This window comes from Camelus bactrianus, chromosome 25 (assembly GCF_048773025.1).
Source record: "Camelus bactrianus isolate YW-2024 breed Bactrian camel chromosome 25, ASM4877302v1, whole genome shotgun sequence".
NCBI lineage: Eukaryota > Metazoa > Chordata > Mammalia > Artiodactyla > Camelidae > Camelus > Camelus bactrianus.
In genome coordinates this window covers 15705710-15726267 of record NC_133563.1, presented here as the reverse complement: position 1 = coordinate 15726267, position 20558 = coordinate 15705710, and the positions used below count along the sequence as shown (strand labels likewise).

Sequence of the window (20558 nt, the reverse complement as noted above, 5' to 3'; positions counted from 1 at the left end):
GGCTGGAAGTTCTTGAAGGGGCTACCTGGGGCTCCTGGCAATTCTGAGGGAAGAAAGTACCTTCCCACCAATTCAAAAACCTACCTTCCCAGAAAAGCAGGTCGTGGGGCTGATGTATTCGTTTTGCATTTGGACTCACGAATTCGAACCGTTTTCTTCCTAGTGTTGAGGTTTCCTTCAGCCTTACCTAAAATCAATATGCAAAGTATTACCTATATTGCACTTGCTAATTAAAGAAGTCTGGGGTAATTTGTTTTGTAAGCCCAATCGCTATTATCCCCTAAGAGTTAGAAAGTGAAGGCCCACGTTTATCCCTGGGACCAGAAAATTCTGACAGAGACACCTTGTTTAGATGAGGCGCCCAAGGTCACTGGAGAAGTCAGGAAGAGCTTGTGGCTGAAGGTAAGTCTTGGCCTGGAGTTTGGGGCAGTGTTTCGTTAGCTGCCTCAGACAGGCTGTGGCCACGAGAGGGATTTTCTCAGGGAGAGGCTGTTCTGAAGTGCACCTCCGGTTCGCGCTGCGGTTTTCAGTGGTTTGCATCTCCTGCGCGGGGACAGGGTATTGGTTAACGCGGGTGAGTGAAGACCGCGAGGCGGACTCCGACCCCAGCAGCCCCTGGGATTCGCGCGGGCTTGAGAAGGAGGTCGTGAAACGCTGACCTTCCCGCCCTTAAGCCGGGCTCCCTCCGCAGGCGGGAAACCCGAGCCTCTGCAGTGCGCCGCCCCCACCCCGAGCGGCTTCGGAAACCGAGCCCGCAGCGCAGGCGGCTGGGGCCCTGGCGACTGGGACCAAGCCTGCAGGTCGGAAGTCCCCGGAGTAGGAGCGCGTCGCCGCGCCCCACCTACCGGTGCCGGCCTTTTGGTCCCTGCCCTTCTTCCCACTCGGTTTGCAGCCGCGGCCGCTCCCGGGCGGCTGCAGAGGCCGAGGGGCCGCCGCCCGGACCCGAGCGCGCGAGCGGCGAAGGCACCACGTGTCCGGCCCGGGCTGGCGCGGAAGGAGCGGGCCAGGCCAGGCTCCCGGAGCCTGAGCGCACACCCGCGGCGGCGCCGGGTCCCTTCCGCACCCGACGCCGGCCCAGGGGGGCCCCGGCCTCCCGGGCGCGCGTGGATGCCTCCTCCAGGACAGCGCGATGGGGCCCTTCTGGGAGAGAAAGGGTAAGAGCGGGCATCTGTACGGGCTCTGCGGGCAGTGCCCGCGGGCACTGGACGGCGACTGATCCTCTGGTTCAATGAGGGCCCGGCTGGGGTCTTGGAACCCTCGGACCGCCCCTTCCAGTGCCAGTAGGGGCAGGGGGGCGGGTTTCCATAGTGCCTGGGGACAAACAGAAGGTTGCGGAAATTGGGGACTCTCAGCAGAGGGAGGCTGAGGGGGCAGTGTCCCTATTTCACTGGTTATTGAGATGGTTGGGCTGCACTCCTCGTTGCAACAGGCAAGGTTGACCAGGCCGTCGGTTTTGGGTCTCCCTTTAGTAATTGTCCTCGGGATTGGTGACAGAAATGGTGCCTTTTAATAAAGAAGGTTCCGTAAAGAATTAATGGTATCCAGAAAGAAAGCCTCGGTAGATCTCTCCAAAGGGATGGATGGTCCAGAGTCCCCAGAGGACACTTTTCAAGTTTCTGCTGCCTTAGGGATTTTTTTGTCTGATTATTTGAGGTGAGGCGGGAGGGCCCACTTTTCATCAATACGTTGGAAGGGCTCAGTCAATGAGCTCAAAACATCCTTATGCGGAGTGGCATCCTATGCTGGATGACTTAAAGTAAGAGAGAATTGTAGAGAGGAAGAGATCTGTAGGTTATATTGGTGCCTGGAAAGAGGCTCTTAAAGCTTTAAATGGAAGGAGTTACTTCTGGCAAACTGCTTTCCTGTTGTTTTCCACTTGTTCTCCAGTGTTGAGCAAGTAGTGACATCAAGGAAAGCAGGAAACTTCACTGCTAGGTTCCTGGCAGGTCCTCTGTTCCTGACCCCAGACCTTGGGCAGCAGAAGCAAAGAGCAGCTCCAGTGTCTGAATCTTCCTTCTCAGAAAAGGAAGATTCTTCAGAATCTTCAATGTAAAGCTTCTACTGCAGCACTACCAGCTCAGATACTCGGCCAGGCACATTTTAGGGATGTTCACTTCTTCCTTCTCAAAAGGTGTCTTTGGGGGCAAAGGAAGTCAGGTAATCAGAGTGACAAGTTTTCTCTACATGTACATTTGGGAGGACAGCTGCACATGTCCCCTTGATAGATGCGTCCAAGTGAAATCATGTTTTTTACTTGCTTCAGATTTTAGAGCAGCAATACATGATCCTAATGCAGCTTTTGTTTTCTTAAGTTATGTGACACTGACATTATTTTAATGCAGAATACATTTAAAACACACTGTTCAATCCATGATGATCTTCACATATTTAAATTAAATTTTATTAACTTGGTTTACATGCAATCTTTAAAGTGGTATCAAAATTGAGATCAGATTATTGTATGAGTTCTTAAATGCTGGTGCCCTGAAAAAAAGAAGTCCAAATTTTTGTTTTTATAGCTGAGCTACTGAGGCTGGTAGAGAGTTAGCCCAAGAGCATGAATTAGCCCCTGGCAGACTTAAAACCAGCGACCTCCTAATACCCAGTCCAGTGGTTTTCTCACATTTTAGTTAAAGTGTGTAAGAGATAAGCATAAAAGGGTAATCTTACAATTGGCCTGATTGGCAGGGCTTAGAGATGGGGTGAAGGGGTCTGTGACTATAGAAAGGTAGCATGAGGGAGATCTTTGTGATGATTGAAAGACTGTGTATCTTGATTGTGATGATGGTTATGTGAATCTGCATATGAGATAGAATGTCATAGAGCTGTACACACACTACGCTAATGTCAGTTTCCTATTTTTGATATTACGCTATAGTTATGTAAAATATAATCATTGAGGGAAAGGGAGTGAAAGCTATATGGGACTTCTCTGTACTATCCTTGCAACTTCCTATGAATCTATCATTATTTCAAAATAAAAAGCTTTTTAAAAAGTCATTTTGTAAGGACATCAAATTCCAAAGCATCCTTCTCCACAGGAGATGGCACTATTTCCAGAACTTCAGTTACTCTAGTATCCTTGACCATGTTTATCATTTCTAAATACAAATTGTAATATTCTTTACTTAATATTATTTTAATTATCACACTTTTTTTTTATTTAGCCTCCATCTAAGGAATAATAGCCATGATATACCAGGTTTAGATGTTAGTTACATTTCTCAAGATATGTAAAAATAAAAATATGACTTCAAAAGAGGCTTATCCACCTAAAATCATCACAACACTTGATGCTGGACAATGGCAGCCTTTGGGAGGTGCTCCAGGCAGTGGTGAGGGAGGCAAGCCCAGCTCCGCACAGCAGCTTATGATCAGTGGTGCAATGGGAGAAATCTAGGTCACCCCATGTCCTGCAGCCATTGGAGAAATGACCTATCATTCCTTAGGAAAAAACCAATTTCCATTAAGCTTTTTAAATTATAAAATATTCCCAAAATTACCTCAATTCTTTCTCAGAGTGGAGCATCTCAGTAAGTATATTTAGCTCTGTAGAAACTAGAAGCTATATTTGGTTTTTATTTCTATAATTTATGACAGTGATTATTCAAATTGTCTCCCAGGCTTAATCACCAAGTCGTCTGTGTGTGGGCTTTTTCTGTCTCTCTTCTCAGAGTATGTTAACTTGTTTTTCTTAAACTGGATGGCCTTTGGTTTGGTGTAGAAATCCCTTTGAAAAAATCCACGGATGAGTAAATCTTGGCATTCTCAAAGTGAATTTTTAAAAGCGATATGAAAAAAGATAGGTATGTAAGTATGGAAGGACCATAACAGCATTATTACAATGCATTCCTAAAAAATACTTTTAAGGAACTTTAACTCTTTGTGCCTCTGCTGGTTCTAAAATGAATCGTTTATGTTGTTTCATTCGGTTAGGTATTATATTTGTATTAAGTTTCTGACCATTAAACTTCAGTGAGAATGTTCACTCATCAGAAAGAAAAAAAAAAAAAAAGAAAACATTTTCCTATAACAATATGTGGGCTACAACGCATTCTTCAGGGCCGTAATTTTTTAATTTAAATAATTTATTTTCAAGCATTAAAATGATCTATTGCCTTGTTCTTAACTTTGCTTCTCAAGAAACATAGGCATGCCTCTTGGACAACTGAAAAATATCTTCCTAAACCTACCAACCAGCAAGATCCAGATGCGAGGGGAAAGAATAGTGGTTCTGTGACTGAGTTAACAGAAGGAGAAATAGTCAGTCACAACTTAAATCCCCAACTGATTTCTGACCCTTCATTTTTTTTAAAAAAAAATTCAAATTATCTACAAAATCAGATGGGATTATTTTGAATACGTGATAATTTTTTAAAGATCATTTTTCTTACCCCTTCACCAATATGGGTAGAAAAGCCAGAAATTGTATTAGAATAGACTCATTCATAGGTCTCTCCTAGACTGCACCATGTTTGCCACCTCATTTGGGAATTGCAGTTTGCCAAAGCATGATGAGATTTAAAAACAAAGATAAGATGTTTTTCCTTAGGAAGAGTGATACTGATGTTGGAATGACAACTGCCAGGTGTCAGATGATTTCATCCTCTTCTCTAATTTGTTTAGTTTATGGAAGGCTGATCAAAGAGAAGGTAGGATGTTTGGGCTGCTCAGTTACCAAAGTTTGTAAAATGTTGGTGCATTAGGAGTGTGATCGTATATCTCAGGCTGTACCTGTTGACTCTATATCCCATCTAGTTTAGCATTTTGCCCTAGCAGAATGACAGGTGCATAATAATAAATATTTTAGAAAGAAAATTTAAATTAATATAGAACTTTTTAGCTAACAACACCCATTTGTTACAGTGTAATGTGTTTTTCGCTTACAATAATTTCATGTCCTATGCTGAATTTTGGAGGAAAACTCCAGAATGAAGTTAGCACACAAAAAGACACATTCATAGAGTGCCCATGTAACTTAATATCCAAACAGGACAAAAATAGATTGCAAACTCCGTAAGAACAGACATTTTTGTTCCTATTGCACTGACAGCACCTAGAACAGTGCTTGGCAATAGTAGGTTTTAAATTAATATTTTTAAATGAATGAGCGAATAAAAGAAGATGTGTGTGTGTGTGTCTGTGTCTGTGTATTCATATTTATGAGAAAATATTAACATTAAATTTAAAATTCAGCTCTAGGTTGCTTTTCCATATGGCCTTTGGAATTGCCAAATTATGGTTAAAATGAGTGCTTCTAGTATAAGGACTGCTCATGCCATCACTGGGAAGATCCAATTTTCCTTATATTGAGATTAAATTTGAACTCATCTAAATGTAATGTCTGTATTGTCACCCAACCAGAAATTCTCGATAATGGTATATGAAACCCTTTCAGATGACTCCACAAGGTCCGTATGCTTTGCCACGTGTCCCAAGCTGGCAGCCTAAGGGTCAGATGCATTCTGCAGATGTATTTTGTTTTGTTTTAAAAATCAGAAAAAATATTCATTAATAAAAAGTTGCAGTTAAATTTTTTTAAAAAATGATGATTCACATAAAAATCCTGATTTCTGGCTTTTCTGGGAAAATAATATCATTTAGAGCTGAGAGAGGCAGCTGGGGCACAATCTTTTCTATTCACAGTGCCCATTACCATCCCATTTGGTAGTACACTGGGCCATGTAGCTCATTTGTGTTCATTGGCTGGCTAAGTAAACTTCTGAGTTTGTGACTTCTGTCCTGACCATGTCTCAGATTTACTAGTCTTAACCCTATCCTAAAAAAAACCAAGACCAAACTGAAAAACTAGGCTTACTAAATTATATTATGCTTTGGAGACCAAGCTGTTCTCCGAATATTACTTTTTTTTCAAGTACTCAGAAGCCATCTTTTTGTTAAGTTGTGTCAGAAAATTGCCTAATATTTTATTTTGACCTCACCAGTGTTTTAGAGACTCTTCCTTCTCTCTAATTTTTGAAAATCAAAACTATATGCTTCATTTCTGGATTGCTATCCTCTCGGCATCTCCCTTCATCTTCAGATAACAGTGTTGACAGTGTTATCATAATTCTATTTGTAAAAGATGAGTTTAGAAAGCTTAGGACGTAGTTTGTCAAATCAACTAAATGCCTTAAAAAAAGCTGGTAGCCTGAGCTTTAGTATCCTTTACAAAGTTTTATTCTATGCTTTTTAGATTGGACATCATTTGACTTGAAGGAAAAGCAGAAGAGTAGCTACACAGTTCTGCCATCTCTTAGTCATCCAGCAATATTAAATGAACCACAACAAGCAGTGGGTGTACACTTTAATTTCTCTTCTCCCTTCAAACATAATTAAAGTGAGTAGTTCTCTCATTCTTAATATTTTCACAAGTCACAGTTCAAAATTAGATTCCAGTCTTCCTGTTACTATGAACCAAAGTTTTGCTGTATCAAATGTTCCTGAGAGCAGAACCTTGAATATTTCAATTTTTCACATGATAGTAATAATATGTATTATCATAATATTTAGATCCAATTTAAAATTGATTAAACACCACTGTTTTGTCTGATACATGGTGATGATGTGAGGGAGAGATTACAAAAAAAGAATATCCTGAGTGACCCCTCTCAGTTGAATCTGTAAGATGAATACAGGAAGGGAAAGAAGTGACAAGTTATCTGTTTCTCTGAAACTAGGGAATAAAATATGAATTTAGTCTCAGAAGTGCACATATTTTCTATTCCCTGAAGAAAACTGCAAACCTTTGGTGACCCAACCACAGACAGTTACCTGAGTTTAAAACCATAAAAATCAATTTAAGTTCAACTTACTAACACTGAGCATTTACTTCCCAAGGGCAGAGCTGACATCTATTGTAGTACAAATGAAGAATGGAGTAGAAAGTAATATTAACCTGTCCTCTCCCTTCTTCCTGGGTTTAACCTGTGCCCAGGGAAACTCAATTCATAATTTCATCAATTTCACACCATTAATACACATTAAATTAGCTTTAAAAGGTATGGTATAATAGTCTGAGTGAGTAGGAGCCATTAAACCTAATGACACTTAAATGCATTTATCACACAGTGATGCATGTCTTTAAAAGGGCCATTATGTTTTTCCGTAAGATAGAAGGGGTTTGGAAGTGTAAACTTTGTATTATCCAGCTGAACGTTCTTTAGTATTCATTTGGTCCTTAAAACATATTAAAATGGAAGATGGCTACCATGAAGTTATTACATTTTAACTTAAGGGGACTGTTTCCTGTACCACTCGTAAGGCTGAGTGTTTTTTTTGGTGCTTTGTCCATGGTGCTGAAACCCACCACAGGGTCAGAGAAAAGAGAAGTGTTGGTATTTCTTTCAGGTAACGACTTAGAAGAATACAAATATTGACTTAGAAATGAATGTATAGTTCAACTTTATAATCAGCATAGCAAGAAAATTTGCGCATATTACAAGTTTGTTTATGTGAATAGTGTGCAAAATGATGGCTGAATTGACAAATATTTGTTTTTAACCTATTTAAGTACAGCTTGGGAATTTTTATCATTTTACTTCCTTTGTTCATTAAAGTGCACCAATTGCAATAATTTTAAAAGTTGTCAATTTATATTGTTTTCCAAAAACTTGCATTTTGGATTTTCTTAAGCCTAAAAATGCTTTCTCTTTGACTTTTTATTACAATAGACACTTTGGGCATTCTTCATGCAATTTCAAACCACAGGAAAAACTATGCATCTTCAAATAATGGACCAATATTTGAATTACCTGTTATAAGTATTGAGAACATTTATTATCAGTTACCATTTAAGTCAATAAATACTTAATACATATAATTATAAGGATTACAAAGAATTCGGATATATGGCTTTTAACCCCCAAAAACTTAAAATTTTATACATGTAAAATAACATAAGCAGTATATATCATTAAATTTTAAGCTCCTTGAGGGACTGGATCTGCTTGACATTTTCACTGCTTTGTCTCTAGTGTGTAACACAGATCCTAACACATAGTAGATGCTCAATAAATATTTGGTAAATGAATTAGAATGTGAGTGAATAATTAAGTGCAAAAAGAGCTAGAATTGTGGTACCAATCAGATGTTACTGATTTAAAGTACCTTCTTTAGAAGGTGCATGCATTCTCCAGTTATCAAGTTACAGAAACTGATGAACATTTATCTGTTTTTCTCAATGCACTAACTTACCAAGGGGAAAAAAAATGACTAAGAACATTTTAGTGTGCATTAAATGTGAGGCATTTTTAAAGTGCTTACCTGTGTCACTTCACTACAACTATTCTCTTTTTGCAAATGAGGAAAGTTAAAATGACTTTCTTAAGTAACCCAGTCAGTAGTTAGTAATGCAGAATCAAAACTCAGAACTAAGTCTGAGCTCATGATCATTAGTTTATCAAAGCCCCAACCTATTTTTGAGCATTCAAGCGCCTTTGTAAATTCCAAGTCATCATATAAATTGCAGCTCTTTGGAAATCTTTCTCTTGACCTGTTTATATACAGTTTCTTGCCTTCACTACGTTCCTTTTCTAGCTGTCAGTGAAGAAGTCGCTTTTCTTCCTCTGTGTAGCTGGCAAATAGGGAGGTTTATTCATAGGAGAAAGCACAAAAGCCAGGATCCGAGGGATCCTTTGGGCTTACAAAGAAGTAGAGAAAGAAGTGATGCAGTTGGAAAAAAAAGTTAGGTCTCTCTACCCTGTGATCCCAGTTGAGAATGTTTGGGGTAGGGGGTAGCTATAGAACAGTGATAATTTTCTGGCTGCTGCTCTGTTTTCTCTTCTTTTTGTAGTGAAGTAGCTGCGGCATGAGGTTCAGGCCAAAGTCTTGAGGAAAAATGTTCCAGGCAAAAAGACTCTTTTTTTCCCCAATAAGACCAATATCAAACATCCCGGGAGTGTAGACCAGTTCTTTTTTATACAATTATATTAAACTTATTTACAGAAGTTTCATTAAGAAATCTGTTAGGTCATTTTCTCAGACTACTTCCCGATCTAATATTTCTTATACTTATGTTGCATTTTTGAAATCAAAACTTTTAAATCCAGCGTCTTTTATTTAGCTGTCACCACTAATCGTCCCTGAAGTTTGTCCAGGAAATTTACCAACCATCTTGAACTCAACTCAAAAGTCGTGATGTTGATCACTTTCCATAAAAGACAACTAGGAAAATAGATTCAGTAGAGTAGTTGTATTAAACACACACAATCCTTGCCATTCATAAAAATTGTATTATGACATCCAGCTAAGAAACTTTAAAAATGAAAATTGAATGAAACCCAATAGTGCCAAAGACATTCCATGTCCTGGCAATACCTAAACGCTCATTCTCTTCATTGGAAAAGGCAAAAGCAACCTGATTTTCCTTGCTGAAATGATGAAAAGTTATGCATTAGATGAGGTGACTGGTATATGATCGATGTGCTCATCAGTTAGTATCTACAGAAACTTGTAAATTAAAGATATGATGGCTTGATCACTTGCTCTGAAGATTTTGGCCCCAGTCATTGAACTTCGCAATCTGTTATCCAATTTTCACATATAAAGAGAGGAAAATACACTTCATCAACTGTACAAACAGCGATGAGAGAATGAAAGAGTAGAAAACTAACACGATGGTTCTTGAGTTGTTCAAGCTGTACTTCCAGCCAAACTGATCTTATGACTGACACACTTCCCTCCCTGTGCACTCTTTTCTTAGAATAACTCATCCTAGAGGTCGTGAAAGAAAGTCATGGACTGAACCTCAAGAAAATGGGCAACCTCTCCTAAATCCCTCCGTAACAACAGCAGGTTCTTATCAAGGTGAAGAGAATGTAACACCGTGTAAAACGCCCTGATTGTTACCACTTTTTCTGTGCCATCCAGTTTTTCTATAAAACCTCAAGACCCCAACCCCAAGATGGGCTCACAGTCTTTAAGACACTAGCCTGCTGTGACTCCCTTTGCCTGGCAAAGCAATAAAGCTATTCTTTTCTATCCTCCCAAAACTCTGACTCTCAATTTGGCTATCAGGGTACAGAGACTGGTATTTTGGCAACAAGAACACATAAAACATTTTAAAATTCTTTTTTTAAAAAATTGAGGTTAGATAGTAATCCTTTGCTTTACATTCCTCCAGTATAATAAAAACAGCATTAAAAATGATTTGAAATTAAACTTCTCCTATACTTTAAAACATATGTTAACACATGAATAAATTACACTGTTAGGTTTTTTCCTTTTCATGACCTTAACTTTTTCATTGCATTTTTTCATCCCATTATGCTATGCCTTGCTCTTTATTTCACTGCCCTAAGGAATTTTTTTTCTCTTTTTACCTACCTGCTTCTATCTGCCAATGAAAATTTTGCACACTGGGGAGAAGAAAGAGGTAAAAAAAAAAAATTCAGATACACATCCTTGACTTCCTTAATGGACGTTCAGGAGAAGTGGAAAATTTCTTTTCTCAATGTCTCTAATATGTCTTTCAAAGGAGATGAGACAGCATTAATGTGACCACAAATTTCCAACTGCTAAGATGTACACATTCACTGTGTACAGGCTTGTTTTACTGGTACACAACAGAGGTCCCGTCTCTGGGACTTACTTTTTTTCTCCATCAGGATATTTAAGCTGGAATCTTTGTCAGACTGCATCAGTGTTTCCAGAGCAAGCAGGAATGCAAACTGCGCTTTTAGCATTAGCATTCTACTTAGAACAAAGGGAGGTGCCCGGAAGCTCTACACACCAGTGCAGATTCCTCTGGTTTCCCTGTAGAGGGTAGCCACAGCTATCTGAGTCTTGGGTTCATTTAAGCACATCTCCAACTCTTGGCTCCAGACCTGAAGCTTCATACAGCTCTTTATATTTGCTGGAGCCAGTGATTCCCAATAGGTAAGTGTGCTTGTGGTGATGAGGGAGGAATATTTGTTTTGCTGGGGGGTGTATTTGGGGTCAAAGATTTGTCAAAAAATATTAAGGAAGCTATGGTTAACTAAACTGCATTTTGTAAAATGTTGCTGATTTTTCTAGAGAAAAAAATTTCTAGTTCTAGAGTTGTAAGGAATCTGGAGAAAATATAAGTTTCCAGTGAGCATTTAAAAAGCAAAGAATTCACACTGCCTGATTTATGATTCTTACAAAGAAATTTCAAGTCATGTCTTATAAAAATGTACCCTAATTTTTCAGTTTGGTAGAATGCAGCTTTCCTTTCATCAAGCCATATAAAATCACTTCCTATGTTCTTCACCATGAGTATCTCCGATCTGGTTGACAAGGAGAGAACTACTAACTAGAGTGGCATGTAGCCATTTCTACAATTGCCAACTAGAGGGCATTTGAGTGAGTGACTGAGTTTCACTGAGATTCTATCCAGGGTTTATACAGGACTCAATCATTTTATGCTGCAGGTTTTGCTTTAGAATGTAGCTGAGAAATAATGCTCTCGATCTGGAAGCATTTTGACTAAATTAATTTGAATGTGATGCTAGTTGTTTTGAGGTTGTACACACTGAATGCTTCTTTAGCCTGTGAGAGTTTATATATGCTGTCCTGGTTGGGAGCTGTCACAGATTAGAGGAAAAGTGTCTTTCTGCTGTTAAATAGAAGTGCTGTATTACTTGGTGCTGAACTATCTAGTATGCAGAGTTTCAAAAATAGCTACCATGAATTTCATAATCTGATGTACAAGTTGATGGAGATTCTTGCAGGTGAAACTAGATATAAATACAGCTGTTTTCCTATAGGCGCCAATCCCAGTTGACATTAAGTGGATGCCAACTAAACTCCCACCTCAGCAAGGGGGGAAAGGGTTATTTCCTGCTGCCCTAAAGCAGCTTTCTCTCCAGTTAGGTTTATACTGTTTTTACAGAAGTTCAGAAATCTATCCCAAAGGGATGGTGATTATAGTTACTGTCTGAGTTATCTCATTGCTCATAACATAGAGAGCTGTCATACTTGTGCTGTGCCTAATTCTTCACACACACCTGGTACCCCAAGCCTCCACTTATTTGAAGTCACATGGGTATAATAGCAAAGCAACTGCAAAGGAATGGTGCCCTTGTTGTGGACGGAAACTAACAGCAATGTTTTCCAACCTTAGCTGTACGTTAGAATCACATGCTGGGCCCTGGGCATTATCTTTTTTTTTTTTTTTTTTTTTTGAGTTTCCCGGGTAATTCTAAGATTTAGTCAAGGTTGAGAACCATTGCTTTAAAAAGAATTATCTTCCTGTATAATTTTTACAAGTCCTTTGTAAATGATCTCTTGTCTTCTACGGACAGCAATATGAGATACTGGAGTGATTTATCTACTTTTGAGGGGACGGGGAGGGGGTTGTCAAGTTTAATCCAACAATCTTGAGTTACAGGGCATGATGAGTAAAATTTGTAAGGGTGCAAATGTACTTAGCTTTGAGAAGGCAAAACAAGATGTTTCGTTTAAATGCTGATGTTTTTGAACTCAGATATGGAAAAGAAAAATGAAAAAGGGTGTTCAGTTTTACTTTTCCATATTTCAATATATCGATAACTAAATATACAAAGTAGTGTTTTGAGTTATTCGGCAATGTTTATCACATGTCTGTCCCTGAGATCCATTTCAGTCTGTAGTTTGGGAAACACCCCGGCCAGTTTCCTCGTCTTGAACAAAAGGCTAGTACTTTACTTAGAGGGCTCCTGAAAGGGTGGAAGGGATGATGCGTGTTAAGATGTCTAGTGTGGTGCCTGACACACAGCAGTTGCCTTATCTAAGTTAGTTAGTCTTCCCCTTTCTTCTTCAGCTTATGAATTTTAACATTATTAAATCCTAAATTAACCTTCAGGTATGAAAAAACCACTATGTCACGTATAGTATGTTAATTCCTCTGTTATTTTTTTAGATGGATTAATTCAAAGCTTTGCCTGGACTGTTGCTATTTGCCTGTGTATTTCTTTGTAATTCATTTCAGAATAATTAAAGGAATTCAGAGTAACTAAGAAATCATGCAGAAAATGCAAGGTTTATTAGTTTGCCCAAACGTTGTTAAAAGAAAGAAAAGGGAATGACTGAAATACATCCTTATTTTGGTAACGATGGCAAATCTACTGCAGAAAGCATTTCCAGTTATATGAGTGCTCTCATATTTTTTTTAAAAGGTTCCAGGTATTGATTTGTATATATTATTTGAAAGTGTCTTTTAGTTTTGTGAAAAACCCTTGTCATTTGTTGACAAAAGTTCTTTAAAAGGCTTCCAACTCAAATCTTAACTCTTATGTATACCTCTTGCCTCTATCCAACCGAACACATGCTTCTAGCTTCTATTTTCCTTTTTCTTCCCTAACGGAGAGGGAAAGAGAGAGAGATTTTTCTGCAAAGTATACGCTGAGATCTTAGCCAGTTTAAATGCTGATAACAACTGGCTGCTGCCAAAGCAATCCACTAAATGCTAAACTGACACACTCTTCATTATACAGAAAACCTCATTCCCTCTTGGGTACCATGTCCACAGCTCAGTTTAGTAAGAAAATATTTAAGTCATTTTTAATCATACAACGTCCTTACATCAAGCTATCAATTTTAATACAGAAATGATTTACTTTTTTCCGTTTGAGTTGAATTCTTGATGATTTATGTTCTGTGTATGAAAAACGCGACACTGTATTGTGAAATTGGAGTTAGACAACTGCTACAGATAACTGAGACCCCAGAGTTAAAGTTGTTCAACTACAGTTTATTAAATACACAGCAACCTTGAAATGACAGACATTTGAAACATCCTTTATCATAATGATAACCAACTACAGGAAAACTTAATTTATTCATGTCAGTAATTGTTATCCCGAGATAGCAACTATTAATCGATCTCAGATATACACAGAAGTCGGTGCGAGAAGAGCTTCTTCTAAAGTTCGTTTTTGTTTCTGTTTTCTTTTTAATATTTCACTCATGACTGAAATTAAATAGATGGTTCCGGGTAAAAGTACAATCTAATATTAAGGGAAAGAAAAAGGTTTTCATTGCTATTCTTAAGTTATATAGTACATTTTAGCACCCAATTTATTAGTTTATTTTGACTTCATAAATGAGTTTTTCAAAAAGGTTTACACTAATAGCTCCTTTTTAATTCAAGTAAGGGAGGAACATGCTATCCTCATTTAAAACTTAAATATTAATAAAGTACCCACAGCATCTTCAATGCATATTAATTAACTCATCAGCCTAAATAAGCTGTCCCTTCTTGCAAGAAGCACAAATCCAATTTATATAAGTAAATAAATAAGTGACATGAACCCTCCCTAAATTGAATTAGAAAAGGTTTTATTTCTATATTTCAGAAAATAACATTTCTGAAACCCATAAACAAAACTAGTTTGCAACTTTTCAAATGCTGTAATTACTTTTCAGTTATTTTAGGGTAAAGTGACACTGGCCTAATTCGTGTGGCCGAAAATTAAATTCCAGTGGAACCTGGTACCCACTGGAGCTGTAAGAATATATCCGAGGAAGGCCGTCTGCCGTCTTCATTGAGTCCCTCCAGCCCCCAGTGAAAGAGATTCTTTGAGGTTCAGGCTATGTGTACTTCTCGGAGGACACATCTGAGAGGATGCTCTGTGTGTGTACATTTCTTTCTATCTCTAATAGTATGGATGATGAATATGAAGCTTATGAAATATGCACTCACATAGCCTTCCTCCCTTTTTAAGAAAACACTCTGCCACACCCATGATAGGGAGAAAACCTGAGAAGTCTGAAATAAAATTTGTCTTGAACTTAATATGACTTTACCATAAAGAATGGTTTTCTGCATATAAATTTGAGTTCACTCTATCAAAAGGAATTATTATGAGGGCAAGAAGCAACATTACATGTGAAGTCAGGATTTTCATACTGTATTACTACACTATAGATTGCAAAGAGCCAGGAGCTGCATCTAGAAGATTTATAATTTGAGAGATGTTATCTCAATCAGTTCTTTAAAAAGAACCTGTAAGATTCTTTCACCTGTGTCAGCACAAAAAGGAGAAATTCCTTTTTAAAGACTTCCTTTGATACCTACATATAGAAACTCTCTCTCTTTTTAGAGATAAATAGAAAGAAAATAATTTCTTTATACCTGGAATGATAATATATATGGAAGAAAAAAAGGAAGGGAAGCAAAGGAATTTCTAAAAAAAAGGGAAGAATCAGAGTTGTTTGCTAAAAACTGATATCTTGGCAGAGATAAGGCAAATGTTCTTCAATTTAAATTTTTATTTAAAGATATTATATTTAAGCACTGATGACAGACATGAACCACCATTTATATCTTCATTCAATAGTACTCACAAAGCCAAAAAATAATTGTACAACAGGCTCATTAAAAATAGTATTATAGGAAAAACATCATAGCAAGGGTCAAGGGGCATTTAGAAATTAAATGAGCTAGTATACATGAAAATGGTTTGTAAAGCTAAAATATATTAGGTAATATTATTAAAGTTGTATTTTCCTTTTATAAATTGAATTGCATTGAATTTTATAAATATGAAAAGTCTGATTTTAAAAATTTCTTTAAATTAGAATTCTACCTTTTTAATGTTCAATTTTGATATTTCATTGGTAGGTTGTTGCATACATATAGATGCTGGTAATAGCCCATAACAGAAGCTAATTTCTACATTATGGAAGTTTATTTATTAGAATTCTGTTCATAATTCTGTTACTGTTACTAATTTTTCTTTCATTTGGCCTAACCTCACTAATCCTCTACGTTTATACTGAAAAAAAAAAAGTATCTATGATGACCATTCATCAGCTATTAAAGGATTAATTAAAGTGCTTTTACTGCATAAGCATGTATGGGTTTCCCATGTTTCATGCATGTAGCTGGGATCCAGGCTCAGTCAACACTACTCACACAAAGACAGTTGTAATCAAAGAAAAAGCAATTTATTTAAGCTAACAAATAAATGTTCTTCATATGGAAACTGTAAAATCAATGGATGTGCTCTTCTCTGATCGTATCACTAATAGCCTCTGGCTGCCTTGCATTTCCTTGGATAAGTTGGGGAAGGGAAGTGGGAAAAGGAAAGAATCAACCCTAAGAAGCTTTGCACTGGTAGAATCTCTAACCTGCACTCCAGAAATGAAACTATATGGTGTTTGAATAAAACTTCACATAGTATAAAATCAGAAATGGCAATCTGATGTTTTCCCCTTAAAATTCAACACATTGGTATGTTTTATATAATAATATTGCATAAATGTAATCTACTCAATCAGATTTTATAGGTATTTGTGCCAGGGCCAATAAATATCTTCAATCTCAGATCTCAGTTGCTTCACAGAGTAATTAAATAAATCAAAGAAATAAGCCTGTGTTTTAATTGCCTGATTAAATTCTGCTCTGTTTTCAATGTCTCCCCTTTCATTGGCACTCAAGTGTCTATCATGTGGATGAATTTCAGTCCATTAGTACCTAAAATCTAATGTAATTATATTAATATAAATTATATAAATTATATTAATATAATTATGTTAATTATTATGTTAATTATATTTAATTAACATAATTATATTATAATTATATTGATTATAATTATATTAATATATTAAGTACGCATATTTACTATTCTTTCACAAAATACACATAGTAAAAATGAGGGAGAATTTCAAGTTCTAAACTATGGACCTTGAGTTATCAGCAGTCTTTTTCACTGTGACTGTTTCTAAGGACTATCCAACTTGAAAATAAAACACTTACTCTTCTGTGTTGCCCTAACTGAGTCTGAATTGCAGACATCTTGAGAATGCCTCAAACAGCTTCAGCTTTGCCAGCAATCATCTGAAAGAGCAGGATACGCTTTTGCTGTGTTAAATGATGCCATGAAGTCTATGTTTTTTGGCTTCATTTTTCTGTTTGAAAAATTCTGGAGTGACATCGCCCTCAAACCCACCCTTATCCCCTGTTCTCCTAGCTCATGTGCACAGGTACAGAGTTGCTGGAATCACACTGGATGCTGGGTTGAGATTTCAAAGAAAACATGCGAAGTAAATAATGACAACAACAATAAAAATAAAGTTCAAATTATCTTTGGAAATTCTTTAAAATGGCCATAAGTTCACTATTTAGCCAGTTTCCTTCTAAAATCAGAACAGGCCATTTTTTGTTAGTTAAATAACAGATGAACTTCTTGGTTTATACGTAGAACCCTTGTATAAAAAATATTTGTATCTTTAAACACTAGAAACACACACGACTCAGGGAGATGTGAGAACTAAAGAAATAGCAAATTCATGTCTCCCATTTCACTCAACTCCCAGGCCTAAGCTGGAAAATACCCGTACTATTACAAATCTCTCTCTCAAATTGAATCGTTGAATTTAATTTAAATGAGAATGTGACAAGACTCGGCTGTTTTGTCAAAAAATCCATTAGCCTCTTCAAATTACAAGGCTCACGGTATCAGGCCAGCTCTCATTAAGAGTTGCCCAGGAAGCAGTAACACGCACACAGTGAACCTGAGCCTTGGAATAAAAAAGATACGAATTTGAGTGCCATTTCTACCAGGTACATAATTTGTTACTTCAACACTCTGAGCTTCAGCTTTCTTAACTTTCAGGTGTGAGTTATGATACCCACCTCAAGCAACTGTTGTGAGTTAAATGAGGGAGTTTTAATTAAGTGAATTATAATGTATACCAATGAATGTTAGCTATTGATATTATCAGTGATAAGAATAATGTTGTTTAAGGGTTTTTTTTAACTATTACTTTAAAAAAAAAAAAACCCACAAGAGGGTAGTAGAGAACAAATCGTTTGTATACATTGTTCCAGGTGCTGCCAGGTGAAATGACCATGTTCTTGTCCTCATAATACATCTATCTACCTGTTCTGTCATTTCAAAATAAATGTATAAGCCTAAAAACATGGAATAAGCTTTCACTATTCTTAAATATCCAAATTTTACATATGACAAGGAATAGTCTGTACTAAGTATAAAATGCTTTGTTACGGAACTGTTTTAAAAGAGGAAGAGAATGATAAATCTTGCTTTGAAGCATTTTATTCATACACAGTCTTTTACATAGTTGGAAATGTTTCAGGTTCTACTTAAAACATGAATTACTTCATCTTTGTGGTACTACCAAAAAAATACCAAATTGATGGTAGTGAGGTTTTAGTGCCTTGTTTATTTAGGGAGTCCAGGTCATTATAAAACAATTTCAATAAACACCCTCGAAATACATCTAAGGGGTTTCAAGCTCTCCATCTTTTCACTCTCTGACGCACGTAATGGTCATGTATGAAAGTCACCATTATCACTGTGGTTTATCAATTCTGGGTAAAAATGAGGTGGCGTATTTAACTTTAAGAGGGCAAGCAAGCTAAAACAAGATCATTGAGTTTGAGGAGATGGGACACAGGAGATTATTGTGTGAATCTAATCTGTTTTCCAAAGGCTACAAGCGCTAGATGTAGATAATATTGGTGGATTTGTACTCTGGACTAGAGCTCAAGCTGTATTTGTAAATATATAATCTTCAGACTCTGAACAGAGCAGTAGTTCTCAATCAGGGACAATTTTGTGCCCCAGGGGACATTTGGCAATGTCTGGAGACATTTTTGACTTGTCAGGAGCTGGGTGAGGATACATGTGGGGGTGATGTGAGTGGAGGCTGGAGATGCTGCTAAACGTCGCACAATGGAAAGGACAGCCCCACCAACAAAGGGTTATCAGGCCAAATATGTCAATACTGCTGCCGTTCAGAAGCTCTGGAATAAAGCCATGAACTTCCAAAGACCATGCTGTGTCATTGGATAGTTTCCATTTCTATTCCAAGTCCACATTGGTCGTTTAGAGAAGAGCTCTCTACTAAGAACAGCAGTCGCTTTGGCATTCGTTCATCTTCCTTTTTTAAAGCAGCAGATTTTCCTGGGCTTCCATTTAAAGAATGTGCCATATTCACTCAGTTTCTGACACATATTCAGTGTGATTTGGAAACCTAGCAAGAAATGTACAAGTGCTCAGTAAAGACAATTTGTAGAAAACAAAAACAGGAGAGCAGGTTTCTAGCTTTTCCTCCCGCAAAATGGCTTTGGTGCAATCAAAAATGGGAAGTGTGAATAAAACTGCTTTTTGTTTGAAGTAGAAGCATTTGAAAGTATTGGTATAATGCCTTCAGGACACAAAATCTTCAGTTACATGATCACTTATTTAGAAATGTGATGAAGTGTGAAGAAACTGCACCAGCAGGAGGAATCATTTAAAAATTTAAAAATCTGAACGATAAGTTGCATAGAGCCTGTATGTGGCTACAAATCAGCTGGTGTATGTAGTAGAGCCTTTTGTGTTTAACTGTCACAAATCCATGGACTTCTTCTAACTTACTGAGAGCTAAAGGAGAGCCATAAGAGAGCACAGAGTCCATCTAGTCACAGGGATTAGCTGATTTGGAGGGAAAATGGAGCTTTTCACTTTTCATCTATAATTACACCTAATTTGCTAATTGCGAATCCAGCCAAAAAATAAAACATGAATTTTGAAAACCAGTAAAGCAAATAGGTCTTACCAATTTAATCTTCAAGAGATTAAAACGTCCAGTCGTGATTAAAATTACTAGAAAACTATCCATATTGACTGCTTTATCCAGCTCATTTATGCTAGTGCATGGACCCGTGCTGTCCAATATGGTAGTATTAGCCACGGGGTTATCTAGAGCCTTTGACACGTGACAGGTCTGAGTCGAGATCTGTCATAATTGCAAAATACAAAGTGGGTTTTGAAGACCTGGCTGAAAGAGAAAAATCTCATTAATAATTTTTATATTGATCATATGTTGACGTAATATTTTGGAGATGTTAAGTTGAATAAAATAAATTGTTATATTAAGTTCACCTGTTTCTTTTTACTTTTTTAGTATTGTTGCTAGAAGATTGAAAAGCACATTTTAGCTCATTATTTTTATTGGACAGCGCTGGCCTAGACCATTCAAGTTTTAATTAAGTAATTGTTTTCATGATCAAATGTGCATGTAAGAAATTATGATAATGTGAGGGAAAATGTATAAGAACACCTAGTTTGCTAATCCTTCTTCTCTGTCATAGGGTTATGACAGAGAACCCCCCTTTCATAGGATTAACGCCCACTTCCCCGTTTCCTCCCCACAGGAACCTTCTGTTTTCCCCAAACAGGTTCTTCCAAACCTCCCTTCCTACACCCAGTGCTCTTTCCTCTGTGTTTTTCTGCTCACAGTGCTCCCTTTGCCTGAGATGCCTCCCCTGCCTTATTTCCAACTCAGTCTTCAAGATCTAACTCAGAAACATTCCATCTTCATCGTGGTTTGGTTTTCTCCAACTGCAAGTGGCCTCTTCCCCTTCTGAGCTCTTTAGCAGTTAATCTGTGCTGGCCTTTCTCGAAGTGTGCTGCTTCCAACACTGGGACTGCCAGAGTTACAGTTTCTGAGGAAAAACGTTCTGTGGTTAACTAAACCTTATAGTTCTTACTTTGCACGATGCTCGCACAGTGCTTTCAATTTAAACTCTAATTAGGGGTAGGAGTGCAGAACACTCTGACCTTTTCAGTGTAGATTAGCAGCACTAAGCAAAGCCAGCA

At 37.5% G+C, this 20558-nt stretch overlaps 2 protein-coding genes across 3 annotated transcripts in view; one reads left to right on the top strand and one right to left on the bottom strand.

Annotated features, from left to right (window-relative positions):
• The window catches only part of LOC105069665 (uncharacterized), a 56946-nt gene that overhangs the window by 21933 nt on the left and 14455 nt on the right, over positions 1–20558 (bottom strand). Inside the window, exons 2-4 of the mRNA XM_074352580.1 lie at positions 846–1311; positions 344–543; positions 85–187 (exon numbers count right to left, since the gene is read on the bottom strand). Of these exons, the coding sequence (XP_074208681.1) occupies positions 349–543; positions 846–1311 (661 nt within the window). The 3' untranslated portion in view covers positions 85–187; positions 344–348. The remainder of the gene's footprint in view (positions 1–84; positions 188–343; positions 544–845; positions 1312–20558) is intronic.
• Positions 1024–20558, top strand: part of SYBU (syntabulin) — a 104106-nt gene continuing 84571 nt past the window's right edge. For both annotated transcript variants that reach the window (XM_074352913.1, XM_074352912.1), the window contains exon 1: positions 1024–1154. The gene's annotated coding sequence lies outside the window, so the exon portion shown is untranslated. The remainder of the gene's footprint in view (positions 1155–20558) is intronic.